General features: G+C 50.2%; 1 protein-coding gene across 1 annotated transcript in view; it reads left to right on the top strand.

Moving 5' to 3' along the window:
• CORO2A (coronin 2A) overlaps positions 1–23,025 on the top strand; it is a 53,935-nt gene extending 30,910 nt beyond the window's left edge. Inside the window, exons 3-12 of the mRNA XM_042911895.1 lie at positions 11,838–11,954; positions 14,439–14,588; positions 16,149–16,328; positions 17,080–17,196; positions 17,981–18,085; positions 18,817–18,913; positions 19,691–19,803; positions 20,152–20,242; positions 21,169–21,413; positions 22,672–23,025. Coding sequence (XP_042767829.1) covers positions 11,838–11,954; positions 14,439–14,588; positions 16,149–16,328; positions 17,080–17,196; positions 17,981–18,085; positions 18,817–18,913; positions 19,691–19,803; positions 20,152–20,242; positions 21,169–21,413; positions 22,672–22,803 — 1,347 coding nt within the window. The 3' untranslated portion in view covers positions 22,804–23,025. The remainder of the gene's footprint in view (positions 1–11,837; positions 11,955–14,438; positions 14,589–16,148; positions 16,329–17,079; positions 17,197–17,980; positions 18,086–18,816; positions 18,914–19,690; positions 19,804–20,151; positions 20,243–21,168; positions 21,414–22,671) is intronic.
• The last annotated feature ends 461 nt before the right edge of the window (positions 23,026–23,486 follow it).

Below are 23,486 nucleotides of genomic sequence, written 5' to 3'. Positions count from 1 at the left end.
AGTGATATTTGATCTCTTTGTTAATATGATGCAAACATTCATAAAGATGGAATGTTAGAAACATCCCTTTAAAATCAGTAGTGAGTTAAAGGTCCTGGCCTGCACAGTAAAGCTAAAAAATAAGTTAAGGTAGAAGGATTGAAATGGAAGACATAAAATCACTCTTCTTTATAGGTATGATTGCCTACATAGAAACCCAAAAGAATATATGGTCAAATTATTAGAAAAATAATAAGGGTTTTTGGAAGGTGGCTGGATACAAAAAAGTCAGAATACAAAAATGAATTGCATTTTTATATACTAAGAACACTTACAATATGTAAACATTTGCAGTGCAATAAAAGAAGTTTGGATATATAGGAATGAACAAACAAAAGGAGGAAAATACAGAGCATTATTGAAAAACTAGTATTAAAGATCACCTAAATAAATGGAAATGTATACCATGTTCATGAATGGCCTGTCTTTCTCCCTCTCCCAAATCTCCAAGGCATTCTTCTTTTTTGGATATAGTCTGCAGCATATTCCTTTCTTAGGATACCACACCCTGATTACTTTGAATTAGAGTTATTTGTGTTCTTCTGCTAGTACCTCCTAATGCACTTGGAATGGGGGGAGCGGAGAATGGCTACTGTGTTGACCTAAATATCACATGTTGGGCATGCAGTTGGTGCTCATAAATTTTCATTGATTGAACAAATTACCCCATGATTGTTCATCTAAATACATAGGGAGGGTGTCATTGGCAAAAGGAATGGCATCAGCAAAGGCACAGAGGTGGGACTGTACATGGAATGACCAGATGATAATGCAGAGAACAGTCTGGCCAGAACAAATGAACAGTCTGTGTTGAAGGGGAGGAAGGGAAGTACCCTGGGGACGTGGATGGGGCCAGATTAGAAGGGCCTTGAATGCCAGGATGAGAAGTGTGAACTGTATTCTAGAGCTGAAATTTTTCATGCTGGGGAGGGACAAGTATAAAATGGGATTTATGGAAAGACTTAAAGGTCAGAGCTCAAAGGTCTCCTAGGGATGACCCATTTAACCACTCATTTTTCTCAAGCTCTGGGTGCTTTTAAAAGGCTCTATCCAGGGGCACCTGGGTGGCTCAGTTGGTTAAGCATCCAACTCCCACTCAGGTCATGATCTTGTGGCTTGTGAGTTCAAGCCCCATGTCAGGCTCTGTGCTGACAGCTCAGAGCCTGGAGCCTGCTTTGGACTCTGTGTCTCCCTCTCTCTATGCCCCTTCCCCACTCACACTCTGTCTCTCTCTGTCTCTCAAAAATAAATAAACATTGAAAAACGTTTTTTTTTTTAAGATTCTACCCACTAAACAGACTCTATATTAATGTGTTTTTCAGATTTTTATTGCTCGGTCTTTTTCAGAAATGTCTGTTTCTTTTTTTAATGTTTTATTTATTTATTTTTGAGAGAGACAGAGACAGAGAGGGTGAGCACGCTAGTGGGGGAGGGGCAGAGAGAGAGAATCCCCAAAGAGAAAGAATCCCCAGCAGGCTCCGCACTTGTCATCACAGAGCCCGACATGGGACTCAAACCCACAAACCATGAGATCATGACCTGAGCCAAAATCAAGAGTCAGATGCTTAACTAACTGAGCCACACACCCCCAGAACTAAATTTCTAACTCAGTGAACTACTGAGTATAAGTAGGTACTAACAACTGATTTAAGAAAATAAGTTGGTATGATGTGTTGGAGTGTTACCTGGGTGGGGAGGGTGGACCTGGTTTAGAAAGATAGGATGATCAGAGAAGGTCTTTCTGGAGAGGCAACATTTGAGCAGAGAGCCACCTGAAACTCTAGAAGTGGGGTATTCAGGCAGAGTGAATAGCAAGTGCAAAGGCCCTGGGGTGGAAATGGGTTTGGTGTGGGCTCTGGCTTTGGTGTGTTTGAGACACAAACTGGTACAGTGTCACAGGGGCAAGAGCAATGGGAGGTAAGGTCAGAGAGGGGAGCAGCGTCAGGACTGTGAAGGCCTTGGGGACCAGGGCAGGAGTCTGCCTATTCTGAGTCCAGTGAGAAGCCACTGGAGAGTTGAAACCCACTTGTCCTGTACAGCCTGATCCTGGGTAAAATGTGTGATTCCTTTTGGCCTTTTTGAAATATCGTAAATAGCCCAAGGACACATGTTAATTGCTTTTATCACAGACTCTTAGGAATCCAAGCACAACAGGAGGTGGAAGCCACTAATCAGAGCTCACACCTGAGTGTCACAACACAGACTCTGATTCCACGGGTCAGAAGTGGGGCTGGGGAATTTGCGTTCCAACAAGCTCCAGAGTTGCCAGATAAAACACAGAATGCCCAGTTAAACTTGAATCTCTCTCTCTCTTTCTTTTTTTAGAGAGAGAGAGAGAGGGAGAAAGAGCGAGCGCGCGTGTGCACCCTTGCATGAGTGGGGGAGGGGCAGAGGGAGAGGGAGAGAGAGAATCTCAAGCAGGCTATGTGCCCAGTGCAGAACCCCACACAGGCCTCGATCTCATGACCTGAGCTGAAATCAAGAGTCAGCTGCTTAACTGACTGAGCCACCCAGGGGCCCCAAAACTTGAATTTCAAATAAACACCGAATAACTTTTTTTTGCTTATTTTTTTCCTTTTTGATTAAACTTTTTTGTTTTGAGATCATTGTAGATTCCACATGCAGTTTTAAGAATAACATAGAGATTCTGTGAACCCTTTACCCAGTTTCCCCCGAAGGTAACATCTTGCAAGACTAGAGTACAATATCAAAACCAAGATATTGACATAGGTACAGTCTAGATACAGAACATTGCCACCACCACAAAGATCCCTACTGTTGCTCTAGCCACTTCCCTCCACCCCCACTCTCTCTATAACCCCTGACAACCACTAATCTGTTCTCTGATTTCTTTTTTTTTTTAATGTTTATTTATTTTTGAGAGAGAAAGAGTGTGAGCAGGTGAGGGGCAGAGAAGGGAGGGAGACACAGAATCCAAAGTAGGGTCCAGGCTCCAAGCTGTCAGCACAGAGCCCGACGCAGGGCTCGAACTCACAAATGATGAGATCATAGCCTGAGCCGAAATCAGAAGCTCATGTTCTCTGTTTCTATCCTTGGGCCATTTTATGTATGTATGTATGTATGTATGTATGTATGTATGTATTTATAATATGAAATTTATTCTCAAATTGGTTTCCATACAACACCCAGTGCTCATCCCAACAGGTGCCCTCCTCAATGCCCATCACCCACCCTCCCCTCCCTCCCACCCCCATCAACCCTCAGTTTGTTCTCAGTTTTTAAGTCTCTTATGGTTTGGCTCCCTCCCTCTCTTTTTTTTTTTTCTTCCTTCCCCTCCCCCATGGTCTTGTGTTAAATTTCTCAGGATCCACATAAAAGTGAAAACATATGGTATCTGTCTTTCTCTGCCTGACTTATTTCACTTAGCATAACACTCTCCAGTTCCATCCACGTTGCTACAAAAGGCCGTATTTCACTCTTTCTCATTGCCAAGTAGTATTCCATTGTGTATATAAACCACAATTTCTTTATCCATTCATCAGTTGATGGACATTTTAGGCTCTTTCCATAATTTGGCTATTGTTGAGAGTGCTGCTATAAACATTGGGGTACAAGTGCCCCTATGCATCAGTACTCCTGTACCCCTTGGGTAAATTCCTAGCAGTGCTATTGCCGGGTCATAGGGTAGGTCTGTTTTTAATTTCCTGAGAAACCTCCACACTGTTTTCCAGAGTGGCTGCACCAGTTTGCATTCCCACCAACAGTGCAAGAGGGTTCCCGTTTCTCCACATCCTCTCCAGCATCTATAGTCTCCTGATTTGTTCATTTTGGCCACTCTGACTGGCGTGAGTTGATGTCTGAGTGTGGTTTTGATTTGTATTTCCCTGATGAGGAGTGACGTAGAGCATCTTTTCATGTGCCTGTTGGCCATCCGGATGTCTTCTTTAGAGAAGTGTCTATTCATGTTTTCTGTATCCTTGGGCCATTTTAAGAATGTCACATAGATGGAACCATACAGTATGTAACCTTTTGGGCTTAGCTTTGGTCACTCCAGAGTAATTTCCTGGAAATCCATCCAGGTTGTTGCATGGATCAATTACTCACTCTTTTCCATTGCTGAGTAATATTCTGTGGTGTGGGTGCTTGCCATTTGTTTAACCAGACACCCATTGAAAGCCACCGAGATTGTTTCCAATTTGGGGCTTTAGGCATATATAGATTTCTGTATGAAGATAAGTCTCTGTTTCTCTGGATAAATGCCCACGAGTGTAGTCGCTAGGTCCTCAAGTAGCTTTACTTTTTTGGATTTTAAGAAACTGCCAAGGTATTTTTTAGTACAAATGAAATATTGCACAGAGCATACTTATACTGAAAACTTTTTTGTCATTTATCTGAAATTTAAATATCCCTGGGTATCCTGTATTTTTATGCATCAATTCTGACATCCATACTCGCAGGTCATGCTGACGCTGCTGGTTTACAAACTACATTTTCAGTCGCTAGTCTCTAATCTAGTTCTTTTTGTAATTATGAAAGAATTTCAAACACAAGAGTAGATAAAAACAATAGTATGACTCTTCTTACCCAGATTCTAGAATTTTAAAGACTTTGCTCATCTTGCTTCGTCCATGTTTTTTTTTTCCCCCTGAGGTATTTTAAACCAAATCCTGGACATTTTGTCGTTTTACCCCTATAAGTTTCAGCATGCAATTCTAAAACCTAGAGACATTTTTTGACATAACTGCAGTGCCAGGATTTGCAGCATTGACAGTATCTTCTGTGTCACCTTATTCCCAGTGCATGTGGCTACGTCCCTGATTGTCTTATAAGTGCCTCTTTGCGTTTGGTTCCTTTGAATCGGGGTCCAGAAAGATCCACGCATTGCATCCGGTTGATATTTTCTTAGGTAACCACAGGCAGCCTGCTCGAGTAGGACCAGAGGAGAGTGGGAGAAGACACGCATGCTGGGCCTTTGACGCAGCACTTCCAGACAGACAGGCCTGTAGGGCCCTTTTTCACGTGGTGACCAAGGACGGTGCTTATGCCGATCCCTTCCTTAACTCCTTCTGTAGGAAGTATTGCCCCATTGTACAGATGAGGATGCCGAGGCTCAGGGAGATGACTTCCCCAAGGACCCTGAACCCTGAGGGTAGGACTGGAATGTGGCCCAGACCTGGATGTGGCCACAGGGCCCTGTTCTTGCTTAATTCGTCTATGTGCTGCTTCTCAGCTTGGGCTCTGGTTTATATGGGCTGCTGGTCAGATACCAGGGATGACATCCCAGCCAGGCACAGAAAGGTGTCAGTAAACTAGAGCCGTGAGAAGGAACAGAGGTACAAACTAGCTAATTATTTAATGGAGTGTATACAGGAGCATAAGTATCGGAAGGTGCCTGACCTCGCCACAGCGTCCTAGAATGTATTCTCAGATGGACTAGGCAGCCCCAGGTACTGGGTGATTCTGCAGGCAGGCTCCTTCCTCTCACTGTGACCCAGGGCAAGACTGTTTGGAGAGAGACTCTGGCAGCCTGGGCAACAAGGGCTGTGCTCAGGGAACAGGAAGGTGTGGAGACAGGCCCGCCCAGAGCCTGGGGACAGGCCAGGTTGGGCTCCTGAGCCTGGGGCCTGGCCTGCATCAAAGCCACCCCTGGGGGTGTGCAGGGTGGACTTTGCCATGAGGTGTGGTAGGTGGGGAGAACTGAAAACAAGGGCAGGCAGAACCTTGGGGATGGGCCCTGGGAGTGGACCAGATCAGAGGAGTCAGACTGACACTGTGGTGCCCGGGAGAAGGGGAGGGGCGCCTCGCTGCTGTGCCAGTAGAGGCCCCACTGATTCTCAAGCTTGTGTCTGACCCTGTCACTCCCCTGCTCGGTCCCCTCCCAGAGCTCCCCATTGCCTGCAGACGAATCCTGCCTTCCTCATCAGGCTTCTGTCTCTGTCCCAACCAACATGTTGAACCTCCAACCTTCTGTGGAACACATTTGTTCCCTCCACACTCAGATTCTCTTTCTAGAAATGTAGGGGGTGGGCTAGTATGGCATGTTGCTTCCTGTTTTGTTTGTTTTGTTTTGTTTTTGAAAGTCTCTTCCAGTTCCAGGGAGGTCCTCAGTGAGAGTCGTGCACAATGCCAATGATAACGGCAGAGCAGGGAGCGAGAGGAAAGACTCCCAGTTCTCAGGGCTCTGCTGCAGACTGGCTCCGTGGCCCTTAGCACATGACTGTCAACCTCTCTGCTCCCCGACTGCTGCACCTTAAATGGCGATTCTCCCTGGGGTGGTTGGGAGCTAAATCAAATGTGAGCGAAGCATGAAGCATGGGCCTGGCACATAAATGGCCCCCTAAATTATGGTTTCTAAAGAACAACATTTACAAACCTATTCCTTACAGGCGTGGGAATGTGCTCGTTCAAGTTTACTCATTGGAATACGATCTAGGCATCACTTTATTCACGGAGGGCACCCTGACTCAGTCACCCATCAGTTGTGCAGGGAGAGAAGGGAGTCCCCTGTGGAACAGTTGGGACTCACACTGAGCGCATCCTTGGGCCCCTGAAACATTTTGAGTGACAGTAAAACTGGGTCACTGTGATTAGCTCTGACAAACTTACGCTGGTGAATTTACTGAGAGCCTACCATGTACCAGGCACTGTCTTGAAGTGCTTTACTTGTATGAGCTCATGTAATCACTCGCACCCTGGGAAGTCCTACTACTGTTGCCATTTTGTAGATGAGGAAACTGAGGCATAGACAGCTGAGGTCTCTTGCCCAGGGTCACACGGTTGTTAAGTGCCATAGCAGGGACTCAAACCCAGGAAGCCTGAGTCAGCGTGCCTGCCTAACCTCTTCTACACTATGCAGCCTACCTCCACCTCTACTCGTGCCTACCACCCCTGCCTCCCATGTCCACCCTGGGCTGTTGGAAGGGTTCCTGGAGGTCGTGACACTGTTGTGGGAATGGCCGCACCCTGTTGAGTGCTGGGCGTTGTGGGGATGGCCGCACCGCTGTCCCATCCCGGCAGCTGAGGTCTGCCTGCCCCAGAGTGTCCTCTACCTGCCCAGCTCAGCCTTCCAGGTCCCACAGTTCCATCCACTCAGGGCCGCCCCACCGAGACTTGGAAGTGGCATCTCTCCGGGCTGAGCACCCAGCTTCTGCACCCAAGCCAGGGTTCCCTGCAGTCTGCGAGGAGGGCGAGTGTACCTCCCCTGATTTAGAGCTGCGTCCCCCATAAATCAGAGGCCTGGCCCTGGCTGACTGCTGGACTAGTGGACTGAAAGGCAGAAGTGGCCTCCTGATTCTAAATGCCCCTGTCATGACAGGGCTTTTAGCAGCTCGGTCAATAGCCCATCAGGCTGGCTAATAATGTCCATTAATGTCAGACCTCAGCATAAAACCCTGTTAGGCAGAGCAACCTGCTGGCCCCAGGGGAGAACGAGCCATCCCTTGTTCTCTGAGAAGGAAGAGAAGTTGTCTGGGGCTGGGGTCTCTGCTTTGGGAGGCCTGGGAGGAGCGCTGCCCCATCTGAGCCATGCCTGGCCCCCCAAGCACCTCCTGAGTCTGAGGCTCAGCTGAGCCTCCACAGTGGTCTGAATGGAGATCCTGGGCAGCTTGCCTCCTGTCAGCCAAGGCCAGCCTGACAATCAGCTCTTCCCAGAAACCTTCAGGACAAAATTGTGGCAGGGCTCTGGGCCAGAGAGCAACTGGGTGTGCCATAACGAAAGACCCAGCACTGTTCATGCCCTTTGACCCAGGAAATGAGCTAAGAGAAGGAAAGGCTGTGTGCACAAGTGGGGCAGGACACCGACTCAAAGAGGGCTGAGAGCCCTCAAGCACAGCAAGTACAGCACAGATACACCTGGGAGCCAGAGCCCTGGGCTGCAGCCCCACTCTGCCCTCCACATTCTCTGTGACCCTGAGCAAGTCCCTCCAGTTTGGGGCCAGCGAGAGAGCTGTAATCCATTAATGATGCCTGCCATGGGGGCAGGTAAGAGAGTTCGAAGTGTTTTTACCGGTCCTGGTCTCTGAGAGCCCTTCAAGATCTGCAGTTTTAGGGGTGCCTGGGTGGCTTAGTCGGCTGAGCGTCTGACTCTTGATCTCAGCTCACGTGGTGATCTCATGATTTGTGAGTTTGAGCCCCACATTGGGCTTCTCCCTTAACAGCACTGATCCTGCTTGGAATTCTATCTCCCTCTCTCTCTGCCCTTCACCTGCTTCTCGCTCTTTCTCTCTCAAAATAAATAAATAAACTTAAAAAAAAAAAAGATTTGCAGTTTTATAACACATTTTTGGCCGATCCTGGAAGGACCCATCTTTTCAGAAAGTTTAGAGTTTTGTGTTAACAAATGTCTTTTGTTTATTGCAAAATCCACACTGTTTTATAGAAAGTTTGCAAAAATTTAAAAAAAGAAACACAGACGATAAAACTACCATTTATCCCACTGTCTACAAATAACCATGAATAACATTTTGGTGCCTTTCCTTCCAGTCTTTTTTCCCTCATTTTTTATACACACGTGGGTATGCATACACACATGTATACACATAATAACAGCTCCTCTTTTTTAAGCACTTACTCTAGGGCACCACTGTTCAGCTTTTCATGCACAATATTTCATTTTACCCTCATAACAGCCCTGTAAGGAAGAGATTATTATTATTCACATTTTACACATGAGGAAAAAAGGGCTTGCAAAATTTGAGCAGGTGCAGGACACGATCAGATTTTAATTTTTGAAAGCTCACCGACAACAGCGGGCAGAATGGCCTGGAGGCGAGGCAAGAGGTCGCTGGCCGGAGCGGTGGTCCTGTCAAGACCTGGGCAGGGCCCGTAGGGACACTTTCTCCCTCCAGGACACTGGCCCCAGGAGCAGGGGGCATGCACCCCTCTTCTTGTTGAGAAGCCCAAATGGAACTCACACATCACTAACAAATGACACATGTCCAAGTTCTTTGCTTTTCTCTGTCTGAATGTATATATGAGGGTATAATTTTCTTTTCCTAACCATTCGAGGATACATTACCTATACCTTTGACCTTTACCCCTAAATACTTGAGTGTTTCCTAAAAGTACGAATGTTCTCTTATATAACCATATCACGTTATCAACTTCACAAAGTTTAATATTGTAACAATACTTTAGTCTACCTTTCATGTTCCAATTTATCAAATAATGTCCTGTATAGAGTTCCCCCTCCAGTATGGGATCCAGTCAAGGGCGAGGTGTCTAATACCCTTTCCCGAGAGGTAAGAGCTGAACTGGGCAGAGTATGTCTGAAGGGGAGCCCAGGACCACTACCTCTGTTTGCAGAACTACTAAGATGCATGCATAAAGCCTCCATGAGCCAGGGTCTCAGCGTCTGTGTTCGCTAGTTTGCCAGAGTGACCCAGAAGCCCTGTGTCTTTTCCCATAGCAGCTGCAGTCTTATTAAGCCAGGTCCGAGATGCTTCTGCATCTTTGCTGGATCTCAACGAGGCAGGGTCTCAGTGGTTTCTACAGAGTTGGGGAGGTGAGGTTAGGAGAGGCGGTGGGTGTTCCTTGAGCCCACTCTGTTCTTGAAAGACCTTTTGTAAAGATCCTGAGAGCATTGATCCTGCGGGGTCAAATAGTACATCCTGTGCTCCCCAGCCCCTCGCATGGGGCCTGTCCCTACATATGTCATGTAGATTTGCTGAATGAATGGATGTAGGCCATTTTTCTTCTCAGCTGTCTCTACCTCGGGAACGGAAAACTGGACTGCAGAGCATTCTGGTGGGGGCGGGGGTGGTGTTTCGGCATCTGAAGTTGGATGGTGGATGTGGACGAAGCCTGCTTTGGCAGGCAGAGGGCCTGGGGCCTGTTCTGCCGAGCTGTGCGATGTGATGTGTGACATATATGATGTGTGACATGAGTGTGCCGGTCGCTGCCAGCCCCAGGTTTCTGTAACTGAACCGACACGCTTGTGCCATGGCCCAGGAAACCCAGGTCCGTGTGCGGGTCAAGAAGTCTCAGCTTGGTACCTGTGTCCCCCCAGTGCCCAGACAGTGATTCTCAGCAGGCAAAGTGGAAAGGGAAGAAAATGCTCTTTTTTTTTTTCTTTTTAATTGAAGTATAATTCACATTCCATAAAATTCACCTTTTTTTTAAAGTTTATTTATTTATTTTGAGAGAGAGCGCACACCTGTGTGTGCACAAGCAGGAAAGGGCCAGAGAGAAAGGGAGAGGGAGAATCCCAAACAGGCTCCACGCTGTCAGCACAGAGCCCAACACGGGGCTCAGTGTTCAGTCTCACAAACTGTGAGATCATGACCTGAGCTGTAACCAAGAGTCAGATGCTCAATTGACCAAGCCACCCAGGCATCCCTCACCACTTTAAAATGTACAGTTCAGGGGCACCTGGGTGGCTCAGTCAGTTAAGCATCTGATTTCGGCTCAGGTCATGATCTCACGGTTCATGAGTTCAAGTCCCTGTCAGCACAGAGCCTGCTTCAGATCCTCTGTCCCTTTCTCTCTCTCTCTCTGTCCCTGCCCCTGCCCAGCTTGTGCTCTCTCTCTCTCTCTCTCTCTCAAAAATAAATAAACATTTAAAAAAATTTTTTAATAAAATAAAGTATACAATTCAGGAGCACCTCAGTGGCTCATTTGTTGGGCGTTGGACTCTTGATTTTGGCTCAGGTCAGGATCCCAGGGTCATAGGATTGAGCCCTGCATCAGGCTCTCTGAGCACAGAGCCTGCTTAAGATTCTCTCTCTCCCTCTGCCCCTCTCTCCCACTCGTGCATTCTCTCTCTCTCTCTCTCTCTCAATAAATAAATAAACAAATAAATAAATGAATAGGAAATCGAAGTATCAATAATAAAATACAAATTTAAAAAAATAAAAAATAAGATGTATGATTCAGTGGGGTTGTAAGGTAGTCACATGGTTGTGCAAACATCACCACTGTCTGATTTCATAACAATTTCATCACCTCACAAAGAAACTCCACACCCATTAGCAGTTACTCCTTATTGCCCCACCCCCCCACCCCCGCCCCGGGTCCTGGGCAACCACTAATCTGCTCTCAGTCTCTATGGATTTACCTGCTCTGGATTTTTCAGGGTTCTGAATACTGGGTACCAGAAGATGTATCAATGTGCTCTAACGATGAAACCACATCTGGTCCATCATTTATGTGGAATCATGCAACGTGTGACTTTTTACGTCTGACTTCTTTCCCTCAGCGTGTTTCCAGGGTTCATCCATGTTTCAGTGTGTGTCAGTTCTACATTCCCTCTTTGGCTGAAGTAATACTCCATTGTATGATATACTACATTTTGCATAGCCATTCATCCATTGATTGACATTTGGGTTGTTTCCACCTTTTGGCTATTATGAATAATGCTGCTACAAACATCAGTGTTCAGGTTCTTCGTAGGCTTGTGTTTTCATTTTTCATGGGGATATACCTAGGAGTGGAATCGCTAGGTCACGTGGTAACTCTATGTCTAACCCTTTAAGGAACTGCCGGACTGTTTTCCAAAGTGGCTGCCCCATTTTTTCATTCCCATCAGCAGTGTGTGAAGGGAAATATCCTTTTACTGAACACCTACTATGTGCTAGGCACTGTGCTAGACCCTTTCCACACCTCATCTATGATACTCAACATGAACCTTATGAACCTACTGAGGACGGCGCCAAAGCTCAGACAAGTGATGTGACTCCCCCAGCATCACACAGAGAATAGTGGTAGGGCCTAGATTCACACTCCGTTCTGTCCCTTACATTTTCCGGTCTACTCAGTGATTGCTGACTGCCCGACTGACCAGATGCTTACGTGGAATTAGTCCCCTCTTCTCTCCAACACTCCTGGGCACTGTTTTGCAGACAGGAAAGCTGGACCCCCACTACCCAAAGGTCTGCGGGCACAAAGGGAACGTCTTAGACATCAAGTGGAATCCTTTTAATGATTTTGAGATCGCCTCCTGTTCTGAAGATACCACAGTGAGTATCAGCACATAAGGCGGTTCCCTTTCCCGAAATGAGTGGGATTGGGGCACAGGGAGATGGAATAGTGTCTGTACTTGGCTCTGATGCTCCTGACCCGCTGATCCTTCATGAGGTGAGGTCACTGTGTGGGGAGGGGCTTAGTGAGATTGAGTGGGAGAAGTTCTGGGCTCTGGGACTTGGAGCACCACACCTTTAGGCCTCCTATCTGGGACTTAGTTCCCCCCACTTATAGAATGGACATAATAGCCCCCAAGCAGCTAATGAAGATCCAAAGAGACTCCTATTCCAGTGGAAAAGCCCATCTTTGGGGGGAACTATAAAATGCTTTAAGGAGCATTTTTTATTGCGGTCAGAAAATATTGTGACACTTAATCTCACAGACAGTGGGGAGGGGAGCTTTAAAAGGATAAGAGTGGGATCCTTAGATGAATATGGGCACCACCACTTTCCCAAAAGCTTTAGCCCCACCAACTTTTTTGAGCCCCTGTTCTGGATCAGGGTGATAATCCCTGCTACCCACAATGTTCAGTGTTACTTATTTATAATTTCTTCTGTTCCCACTTCAAAAATGCCGTGAGTATGGCTTAAAACAAAAGACACAGATATGATCAGATGATTAAAATAAGGATAAAGGGCACAGTGACAGTTTATTTTGTGCCCATTGTGTTCCTGACTCTCAACTACACGTTACCATTTAAATCTGTCTTCCTGGCAGCCCCACGAGGTAGGATTTTTTTTTTTTTTTTTTATGGAGAAACTGAGGATCTGAGAGGTGAAGCAGTTTGTCCAAAGTCACACAGTCTGAGCAAGGCTTCAGGCTGAGGCTTGATTCTAGAGCCCAGTATGTTTTCACTGAGCTATGCACTTCCCTAAGTGGCAGCAGCCACAGATGGAGGAAGTGAGGAAATAATACTCAGAATGTTGGTTTTGAAGGGTTGCAAGTGTACAATTCCAGGTTTAACTCAGAGCTGCCTGGCAGTCAAGGCAAAAAGGGAAATAGAATGTATTGTAGAAGCCTTACTGTCTGATTAAAAGGAAACAGACCAGTTCGTCAGGAGAAGCAAGTGGAAAATTCTCAGAAGACTTGTGCCAGTCGCATATAGGGGTTGCCGAGGAGCGTAAAGGACAGTATCTGCCAGGATGGTTTCACTGAAGGGGCAGTCAGGCCCTGTGAGAATTGGCTTTGCCTCCAATGGTGGGATGTTGAATATCTGACTCTGTCCCCTGACTCTGACTCTGAGTCCTGAAATACTTGCCTTTTCAGGCCTGCTTTGAAGACTCCCTACAACATCTTCATGAAATTCCTAGCTCTTCTCATCTCCTGCCACCAGTTCCTTCCCAGATGCCCCCAGGGGCAGGAAGAGTGCACACAAGTATCAGGGGTGGCAGTGCCTAACCTCAGGCCCTCCCATGTAGAGTGTTCAGCTGTCTCCTCCCTGTCCCCACCCTGTGGGGCAGGGATGACCCTGTAGCTCTGAGGAGTCTGGGGGGTGGTCTCTGCCCCTCCCACACAGGTCTGCCCGAAGTCCGTCCTCCAGCAGGGGCCAGTTCTGTGCAGTAATAGGATTCACCCAACTCATCGTCTAGAGCCCCTGGCACTCACCTCATGGGGCTGCCTTCCTGGTTTTAAATCCAGATGACCAGGAAATAAATATTTGTCGAATCAAAAACAAAGTCTACCTGAAAACCCTGGGTATCTCTGAGGGAAAAGGGACATACAATCACATAGGGGCCTGAGAACCCCAAAGGACAACAAAGAATATCAGGTTACTGGCCATCCCCTCCGTAACCGGGAGCTTACTTTCTACCAAGGAAGCGCCTTCCATCCTCAACAACACTGCTCTGGAAGGAGGCCCCAGCCCCTCCTCCCAGGCCCTTACTGTGGAATACAGGCTGTGACCCCCCTGCAGCCTGGCCTTCTGACCCTTCATCTTTCCTCTTCCAGGCCATCCAAGGGGGGCACTCCAAAGGAAAGAGCTTCTCCCTACCCTATCCTGCCCCAGAGACTGCACTGGCTCCCTAGTGCCCTGACAATATAGCACAAACTCCTCCTCCTGGCATTTGAGCCTTCCTCCTAGCCTATGCCTTTGGGACAAGGAAGGGGTAGACCAGTGTACTCTGAGAGATATTCTAGGCTGGGAGTCAGATTTGCTCTGACATCCAGCCTGGGAGTCAGGCCTATGGCCCACCCAGCTCCCCACAACTCAGGTCATTAGGATGGCAAGGATTACCAAGAGGGAGATCTGGAGGTCTGGGCTCAGCTCTGGCAATGTCAGCCCCTGTTTGGGCTGGAAGACCTTGGCAAAGCCTCTGTCCCTCTAAGGGTTCCCTGCCCCTCCACTGAGTGAGAGATGGATACAGAGAGCACTCCCCTGGCCCTTCTGCTGGGCACTGCCAGCTCTGTGGCTTAGGGTGGCTGGGGTGCCAAGGTGACCCTCGCTAACAACACTCCCCCACCGGCTGTGTCTCCCCTGAAAGATTAAGATCTGGGACATCCCCACGCAGCTGCTGACGAAGAACCTCACAGTCTTCAGGAAGGAGCTGATGGGCCATGCCCGCAGGGTGGGCCTGGTAGAGTGGCACCCCACAGCCGCCAACATCCTCTTCAGCTCTGGCTATGACTACAAGGTGGGTCCATGCACTCAGTTTCTGGGGCCACCCTAACAAATGACCAAACTGGGCAGCTTAAGACAACAGAACTTTATTTTTACATTGTTCTGGAGACCAAAAATCTGATATCAAGGCATCAGGAGGGCCACGCTCTGTCCTAATTTCTTAGGGAAGAATCCTCCCATGCCTCTTGGGACTTCTGGTGGCTCCACACATTCCTTGGCCTGGAGCTGTATCACTTCAGCCTGCCTCCAGCTTTACATGGCCTTCTCTGTGTTTCTGTGTGTCCTTTGCTCTTTTTATAATGACACCAGTCACTGGTTGTAGGGCCCATGCTAATCCGGTATGACCTTATCATAATTAATTACATCTACAAAGATCCTGTTTCCTAATAAGGTCACATTCTGAGGCTCCAGGTGGACCTGAATTTGGGGTTGGTGCGGGGGGGGGGGGGGGGAGTACACTGTTCAACCCATTAATCTGCCCAGAGGGGATGGGTTGGGCTGGGCCCTGGCCAGAGAAGCTTCCCATTGCCCTGTTGACGGCCAAGCTGGAAGTCTGTGGGCCTGTGGATTGGGAAAATTCACAGGATAGGAGCCCTAGATTCTATTCCAACTAAGTTTCTGCCTTGCAGTATGAACTGGGAAAGTCCCTTGTCTTCTCTAGGCCTCAGTTTCTCTATCTGTACACAAATGGAGTTGGTGTGACCATAGCCATGGCTTTTAAACTCATCCCTTCACGACATGGGGCTTCACAGAGGCACTTCGGGGGCTTCTGTGATGAAGAAAGGGTGGGATAGGAGTGGCTGGCAGGGCCTCTTCCCTTCTTGTTTTCTTTAAATTTTTTAATGTTTATTTTTATTTTTGAGACAGAGAGACAGAGAGCAAGCAGGGGAGGGGCAGAGAGAGAGGGAGACACAGAATCCGAAGCAGGCTCCAGGCCCTGAGCTGTCAGCACAGTGCCTGATGCGGGGCTCAAACCCACGAACCACGGAGATCATGACCTGAGCCGAAGTGGGACAGTTAACTGACTGAGCCACCCAGGCGCCCCAGGGTCTCTTCCCTCCTGATCAGAAGTGCTCTTTTTTCTGTTTATGTAGGGTGAGTGTGCAGGGCGCTGCGATGATTGTGCACATTATTCTGCACACAGCTCCAGGGGGTGCAGTTCATACCATGGGCTATGAGAATGGATTGCCCTGGAGCTGTGCAGTGCACAACCTATGCAGCTAAACATGGCAGTCCTGTTTATCTGTGTGAGGTGGAAACTGCTACTAATAACTGTTTGAAACCCCCTGGTCTAGCTCATCCCCTACGGTCCTCCAGCCATGGATGTTTTGTTGCTCCAAAGCAGATGGTGTTTTCTTTTCACCACCAGACAGCCTGACTCCCGGCTTCCCCTTTTGCCACGTGGCAGCTTCAGCCGGCAGATCCATCCTCCCACCCAAGGCTTCTTGGCCAGACTGCCATCTGTGTCTTCCCTCCTGGGGATACCATGTTTCACTGCAGCCTGGCGGGCTTGCGACTGTGGGAGCCAGGGGCGGGGCAACACTGTGCTCAGAGCCAGCTCATTGCCGTACAGGTGATGGTCTGGAACCTGGACACAACGGAGTCTGTAATCAATAACCCCGTGAGGACAATTTGCTGCCACCAAGACGTGATCCTTTCCATGTCCTTCAACCCCAGTGGCAGCCTGCTGGCCACCACCTGTAAAGACCGCAAGATTCGGATTCTCGACCCCCGGGCAGGGGCCGTCCTCCAGGTGTGTGCTGGGTTGGGATCGGGCTTGGGGACAGAGGAGCAAGGAGTGGTGAGGGGCTGGGGGAGGCTTCAGAGAACAGGGCGGTAATGCCATCAGCATTCTGGCCAAGCCTTCACATCTGCTATAGCTTCTGTCCTCCCGGCTGGGAGGTAGTGGATGTCACCCCCAATCTTCAGATGAAAAAACTGAGGCTGAAGAGAGGTAAGGTGACGTGCCCACACTGAAAGCTGAGCTTTGACCCTGGTCTAACTCCAGAGCTTGTCAATGTGCCTTAGCTCTGTCAAGAGGCATGACACGACTGTCTGTCCACTGTGTGACCTTAGGCAAGCACTTCCCATTCTCTGGGCCACTGTTTCCTTATCTACAACAATGGACCATTAGTCCTTCCTCTTGGAGGACTAAATGAGATAATCCAGATGACCGCCCAGCCCCATGCCTTGCATACAGTGATAGAGTGCTCAGTCATTTTTCAGAAAGAGCATGGAGCTGAGCAGAAGTTTGCCTCTATCCTGGCTCAAAAAAAGAATTCTCACCAAAAATAACAGGAGAGACTCAATGTGGATGGGGTGGGAGTGGGGGGGGGGTCTCTGGAAGGCTTCCTGGAGGTGGTCCCTCTGGAAAGATTCTCTAAGCAGAGCTGGAGTGAACAAGGAAGGCATTCCAGGTCCTGCCACAGCACAAGCAAAGGCAGGGAAGCCAGAGACCCTAGCTGCTTGCTGCCCGGGAGTCCCTGACTGTACATACTGTCCAGGAAGCCAGCTACAAGGGGCACCGGGCCAACAAAGTGCTGTTTCTGGGGAACCTGAAGAAGCTGCTGTCCACAGGCACATCCCGGTGGAACCACCGTCAGATGGCCGTGTGGGACCAGGTGAGTCTCCTGTGCGACCCCGCACCCTGCCCCTCACCATCACCCTTCAGCTGAGTGCTGGCTTCATTCATTCATTCATTCATTCATTCCCTTGCTCATTTCTCAAGCACTTACTTAGCACAGCCTGCCTGGTGTGAAGGACCCAGGGATGAATAACAGGGAGATGCCAGCAGCTGGTGGGGCGAGCCCAGACCTTGTGCATCTTCTCGTTCAAGGAGACAGTGGCCGTGGTGTAGGGGGTGGAGGGAGGTGGCCACTTCTGGGACCAGGACAGGGCAGGGGCTGGGGGGAGAGAAAGGAGATGACCTTCCGGGCAGAGGAAACAGCTGGAGCAAGGGCTTGGAAGGAAACACCAAGGCATGTGGGCAGAAGGAGCAGCTGAGGGGGGTAAGGGTGAGGGCCAGGCCAAGCAGTATTGATTGGAAGGATCACTTGGCTAGAGTTTCAAAGACTAGACAAATCACTTTCTCTCTCTACATCTCCATCATATTTCACAACAAATCATAAAACAAGCAGGGGAGGGCTGGTGTGTGATCAGGCATGTGAGAAGCGATCTGTGAAAGGCAAAATGCTGGCAAAAGAAAAGGGGTGGTCTCCCTTCCTCTCTCTCTTTCTCTCTCTCTCTCTCTCTCTCTCTCACGCGCGCGTGTGCACGCGCGCATACACACACACACACACACACACACACACACACACACACATCCAGAGCCCCTTGACAGGGATTCTCATCTCCACCCTCCCCAGGAGTGACCCACAGGCCTTTCTGGCTTCCCTTCCCTTACAGGACAACCTCTCCGTGCCTCTCTCAGAGGAGGACCTGGATGGCTCCTCGGGTGTGCTGTTTCCCTTCTACGACGCAGACACCAGCATGCTCTACGTGGTGGGGAAGGTCAGCCTGTCTTGGGAGGGAGGTGGCCGCCTGCACCGCTGAGGCAGGAAGCAGAACTACCCCAGCCCGGCCCTGCCTGTAGCCAGACAGCAGCCTGGCGCCCTCAGCCTGCAGGGCAGGGATAGGGACAGGCGGGAGGTACCGCACACTCTGGCCCTCTGGTGAGCACAGCACCTGGCCCACCTTCCTGGCTCCCCAGGAACACCTAGGGCCATGGCTTTGGTCAGACACCCCAAGCTTGTCCCTCTTCAGCTCTGGATCCAGATGAGGAGGGACCAGTCGGTGTTTCTCAATAAGGGCATCTTCAAATTTGGGGTGGAGAAGGTCTTCATTAGGTAGGACCATCATTTGGCATCCCAGCTCCTACCCGCCAATGCCAGGAGCAGCCTCCACCCTCCCCAGTTATTATGACGACAACAACCAGAAGTGCCCCAGGGCACCAAGACCCGCCTGATGGCCTCAGCGCCTGCCACTTCTGACCTTTCTGTGAGGCTGGCAGTGAGATTCGTGCCTGTGCTCCCCCACCGAGCTTCTGCCTTGGAGGCGCATGGGTGGGCTTTGGGTCATGGTTGGGGGGATGGGATGTCACAATGAGGCCCCCCAGTGCCTTGGCGACAGTCCCCTGGTGCTTTCTTGTGTGAAGAGGCTTTGCCAGCTCACCGCTGCGCGGCGACAGGGGCCGGGAGCGGGCCGGTGGGAACTGGCTCTGAGCGCACCCTCCTGCTCCTCAGGGAGATGGAAACATCCGCTACTATGAAGTGAGTGCCGACAAACCTCACCTGAACTACCTGACGGAATACCGCTCCTACAACCCCCAGAAGGGGATTGGTGAGTGTGGCGTGGCGCACTGAGGCCACGTGGGACCTGGGGAGATAGGAACGAGTCAGAGGAGAGGCCTGCCCTGGAGGGGCCCACATCTGGGAGGGGAGATGATAGATCAACACTGACTCTACGGGAGGCCTGATGGAGGTGTACAGGAGGTCCTCCAGGAACGTGCAGCTGGAAGTCAAGGAGGGCTTCTCAGAGGAGGCAAAACTTGAGGAGCCAAAGGGAGAACAGAGCACCGCATGGGGAGAGCATGAAGGTGTTGTAGGCCAAGGTAGAACAGTTACAACAGTAGCCAGGATGTAAGAGAGACTGACCGAGGAGAGCCCCTACTTTTTAAGTGTGTTTGCAAAAAACAAAACAAGATGCGACTATATGTGGGCTATACGAAATCCACTTCAACATGAAGACACAGATTGAGTGCAGAGGGAAGGAGAAAGATACCACGCTAACACTAATCAGAAAACGAGGGTAGAGCTCTGTTCAGAGCAGCTGGGGCCAAGCTGTGGGGGTGGTCACGGAGGGCCTTGAGCAGAGCATGCTTCCTATAAAAGCCAAGCTAAAATCACCACGAAGTCCTTGAAGGTGAGGACAGAGTCTCATTTCCCCAGCACCGTGTAGGTATTCGTTTATGAACTGTTTGTAGAGGGAACGGTGGCGGGAGGAGGGTACTCTCTGCTCACGTCTGGGTGTGCGACCTGGCTTTGCCACTCACACCGGGGCCCCTGTGACCGCAGCCCAGCCAGAACCTCTTAGCCCTCCTTGACCATCTGCCCGCAGGTGTCATGCCAAAGAGAGGTCTCGACGTGTCCTCCTGCGAGATCTTCCGCTTCTATAAGCTGATTACAACCAAAAACCTCATCGAACCTGTATCCATGATTGTACCCCGGCGGGTAAGGGTGGTGGCAGCCATCTGTGAGGGAGGCAGGAACCCCTCCTGGAGAGAACAGGCCCCGGACCTGGAGCCTGGAGCCCAGGCCCCTGGGGCAACAGCAGGGAGGCTGAGGGCCACTCCTCAAGGGGAAGGCCTTCCTCATTGTCAGTGCAGTGTTGCTGCCTAAGTCTCGCCCTATCTCTGCTCTTGAGTTGCTGTGTGACCTTGGCCATGCCCCTTTGCTCTCTGGGCCTTGGTTTCCTCAACTCACAGGTGGGGAAAGCCCGGACCCCAGCTCCCTAAGGGCCCTCCCGTCTGGGCAGCCCCTTTGCCATCCCAGCCCTCACTGTCCTGGCTTCTCCTGCAGTCGGAGTCTTACCAAGAGGACATCTACCCACCCACGGCAGGAACCCAGCCCTCTCTGTCGGCCCAGGAGTGGCTCTGTGGGATGAATAAAGGTGAGGGAGGCTGAGAAGAGGCCCGGCGCAAACGTGCGGGGAAATAGAGTGTCTAGTGGCTGAGCTCAGCTAGGGTGTCTAGCTGAGCGGGGTCTGGCCTCTAGTTGTGTTCGCCCGTAACCCTGGACAGGTGGTCCTCAACAGTTGGTCCCCAGGGACTAGGATGGTCCGAGAAGGGAGGCGTTGCCCCAAGTGGCTCAGGAAACTCTTTTCCAAATCAAGGAATTTTGTTCCATGGAAAACTTCTTGAAACTCCAGGCTGTGCAGAGTGACTGGAGAGTCTCAGCCGGATGTCCCCTGCCTTTCCTCCCATCCACATGGGTGCATTGCTCTTCGACCTGAGAGACCCTCTGGGCAGCAGCTGCCCCACCCCACCTCAGGCCCTCCTTCCCTGTGCTGACACCCTCCCTGTTCTCTCCACCTGAGGGCCAGCCCAGGGGAGGCTGTGTGTGGTCCCTAGCCCTGCCCCAGCAGCTGCCTGTATGACTGGGACGTCCCTGTCCTTCTGCCTCTCCGCTTTGGGCAACACTTGCTCTGCTGCTCTCTGGGCCTGTTGCCTCCTCTGTGACTCTGATACCTGCCTCCCCTGCTTCTCAGGGCTGCTGGGAGGATTCATGAACTGGTAGACGGCAGAGCACAATGCGTGTGGGACTGTCCCCACAGAGCAAGGGCAGAGCTTCACTGGAGGCACTCACAGTGTTTAGGGGCAGCTCCAGGGTGTGCACTGTGCTGCTCCTACAAACCGGTCATCACCTAGATCACACGTGTGCGTGTGTGTGTGTGTGCTCTCCTGGTGCCCTGGTGTGCAGGCTGGTGTCTGCGTGTGGCCAGAGCTCCATTTCCATCACGTGACTGTGCGTGTCTGCGTGTGGCAGCATCTGCTCATGGACACTCAGTCCTCATGCAGCCCTTTCCTTCCCTCCCAGGGCCGGTCCTGGTGTCCCTAAGGCCAGGCTCCGAGCAGCTGAGCTCCCAGCCACCGCTCCCAGAGAGACCCCCCTCCCTCAACCGGACAGAACAGTTGGTTTTAGAAGATGGCCAGAGGCCCTTCTCCCTGCCGGAGGGGAAGATGCCAAGGAGGGCAGCAGAACACAGGCTGGAAGAGAAGAAAACCCGGCTCACAAACGGCTTTGACGTCTTCGAGTGTCCCCCACCAAAGACAGAGAACGAGGTGTGAACGAGGGGTGGGGGCTGTGCTTGGAAGGTGGGGAGAAAATGAGGGGTGAGAAAAACAACCAGCTGTGTGCCCTGGCCTGGCCACTTAACTCACTTTGTTAATTCATTCAGCAGACAGGCAGTGAGCGCCATCTGTATGCCAAGATGGTGGGTTTGCATATAGATAGATGGTGGTGGAAGACCATCTATGAAATGCAGAGGGTTTGATCTGGCATCAAAGTCCTTTCCAGTTCTGACACTAGGATTTTCTGTGCTTTCGGAGTCAACTTGTGTTAAGTGCCTACCGTGTGCTGGGTCCTGCAGTAGGCACTGTGATATATAACCTCCCTGAATTCTCTCCAGAGCCCTGGGAGTCAGTAGGTAGTGGGTGAAAACACAGGGACTGGCATCTCACAGCGGAATTCTGATCCTGGCTCTGCTCAGTACTGACTGTGGGACCTCAGACCCAGGGGCCGAGTCTCTCTTAGCCTCAGTCCCCACAGTGGTACAATGTAGTGCTGACACCCCCCTCGGAGGGGTGTCATGAGCATCCAGTGGCATCCGGAGATCCTTAGGTGGGGGGCACCCAACGTCCAGTTGCATTCTACACAGCGCAGCAACTATGTTAATGCCGAGGTTCGTTTTCTGGCCCCCTAGTTCCTAGAGGAGGAAATTGAAGCTCAGGGAGGGTAAGTAACTTGCCTGAGGCCACCGATTTTAGCAGTGGTGAAAAGTCCAATCTCCAGACTTCAGGGCCAAGTATCCTTTTCTCTGTGCCACAGGGGGTCTAAGGATGCAAAAAAAAAAAAAAAAAAAAAAAAAGTCTGAAAGATCAAGTCTTTTAAAATTTCATTTCTTGGGTAAAGACAAGGTTTTTTAAATTTTTTTTTAATGTTTATTTATTTTTGAGAGAGAGAAAAAAACAGAGTGTGAGCCGGGGAAGGGCCGAGACAGAGGGAGACACAGAATCCAAAGCAGGCTCCAGGCTCTGAGCCGTCAGCACAGAGCCCGACGCGGGGCTTAAACCCACAAACTGTGGATCATGACCACAAACATGTGGATCGAACGCTTAACTGACTGAGCCACCCAGGCACCCCAGACAAGGTTTTATAAAAAGATCTGTGCGATGGTTGCTCCCTCAGGCCTCAGCCGTGGTAATCACCTCCATCTTTCTGAGTGAAAAGGGAGCAACATTTTGTCCTTCCTGCTGGTGTTCTGGCCCCTCCCATCCTGGGGCACCGAGTGACATTTCTCTCTGTTCTGTACTTTCCCAGCTGCTGCAGATGTTTTATCGGCAACAGGAGGAGATCCGGAGGCTCCGGGAGCTGGTGACCCAGCGCGAGGTCCAGGCCAAACAGTTGGAACTGGAGATCAAAAACTTGCGGATGGGCTCAGAGAGGTTCTGAGCAGAGATGTCTGCCCTCCTCGCCCTCAGGGACACCACTCGGCTCCATGGGGAGGTCCAGAACCAAACCACAAGTCCCCCAACAACAACCACTATTTCTATATTTTTTACCAGAAAACGAAACTCTCGGTCGCTGGAAGATTCTAGTGGGAGGGACGTGGTGCCGTTTTTCTATTTGCCTTCTCAAAACAACACTGTCTGAATTGACTCTTTGTAGACGATATCTTGCCTTCTGGTTAATTCTGTTTTTAAGGGTCCACGATGAGCTGTAACTTCTCAAGGGAAAGAACATTGTACAAAGTTAGAGCTGGAAGGCCCTAGGAGATTTTCAAACTGGGGTCCATAGAACGAGAGGAAGGCTAAGCAGGAGGGCTGTGCTCCCCCCCATCCTATTCCAACCACACAGCTCCCCTTCTCTCTGATTTATATATTGGCTTCTATGGAATACATAATTCTGCTTCTGAAAAAACATTTAGAAGTTTGAAAAACTGTGATCTGGCCCAACTTCCTCATTTTACAGGTGGGGAAACTGAGGCCCAGAGACAGGCAAGTGATCAGGGTCTGCAGAGGGTTCATGGCAGGGCTGGGTCAAGCTTCTGGTCTGTTGGGTCGGTCTTTCTGCTGCTTCTAGTCTGAAGCAGCCCTCAGCCCACAGGGCAGAAATCCATTTGTTCTGGCCTCTTC

This window comes from Panthera leo, chromosome D4 (genome assembly GCF_018350215.1).
Source record: "Panthera leo isolate Ple1 chromosome D4, P.leo_Ple1_pat1.1, whole genome shotgun sequence".
NCBI lineage: Eukaryota > Metazoa > Chordata > Mammalia > Carnivora > Felidae > Panthera > Panthera leo.
Note: the sequence above shows the minus strand (reverse complement) of the source record. Positions and strands in the feature narration are given on the sequence as shown.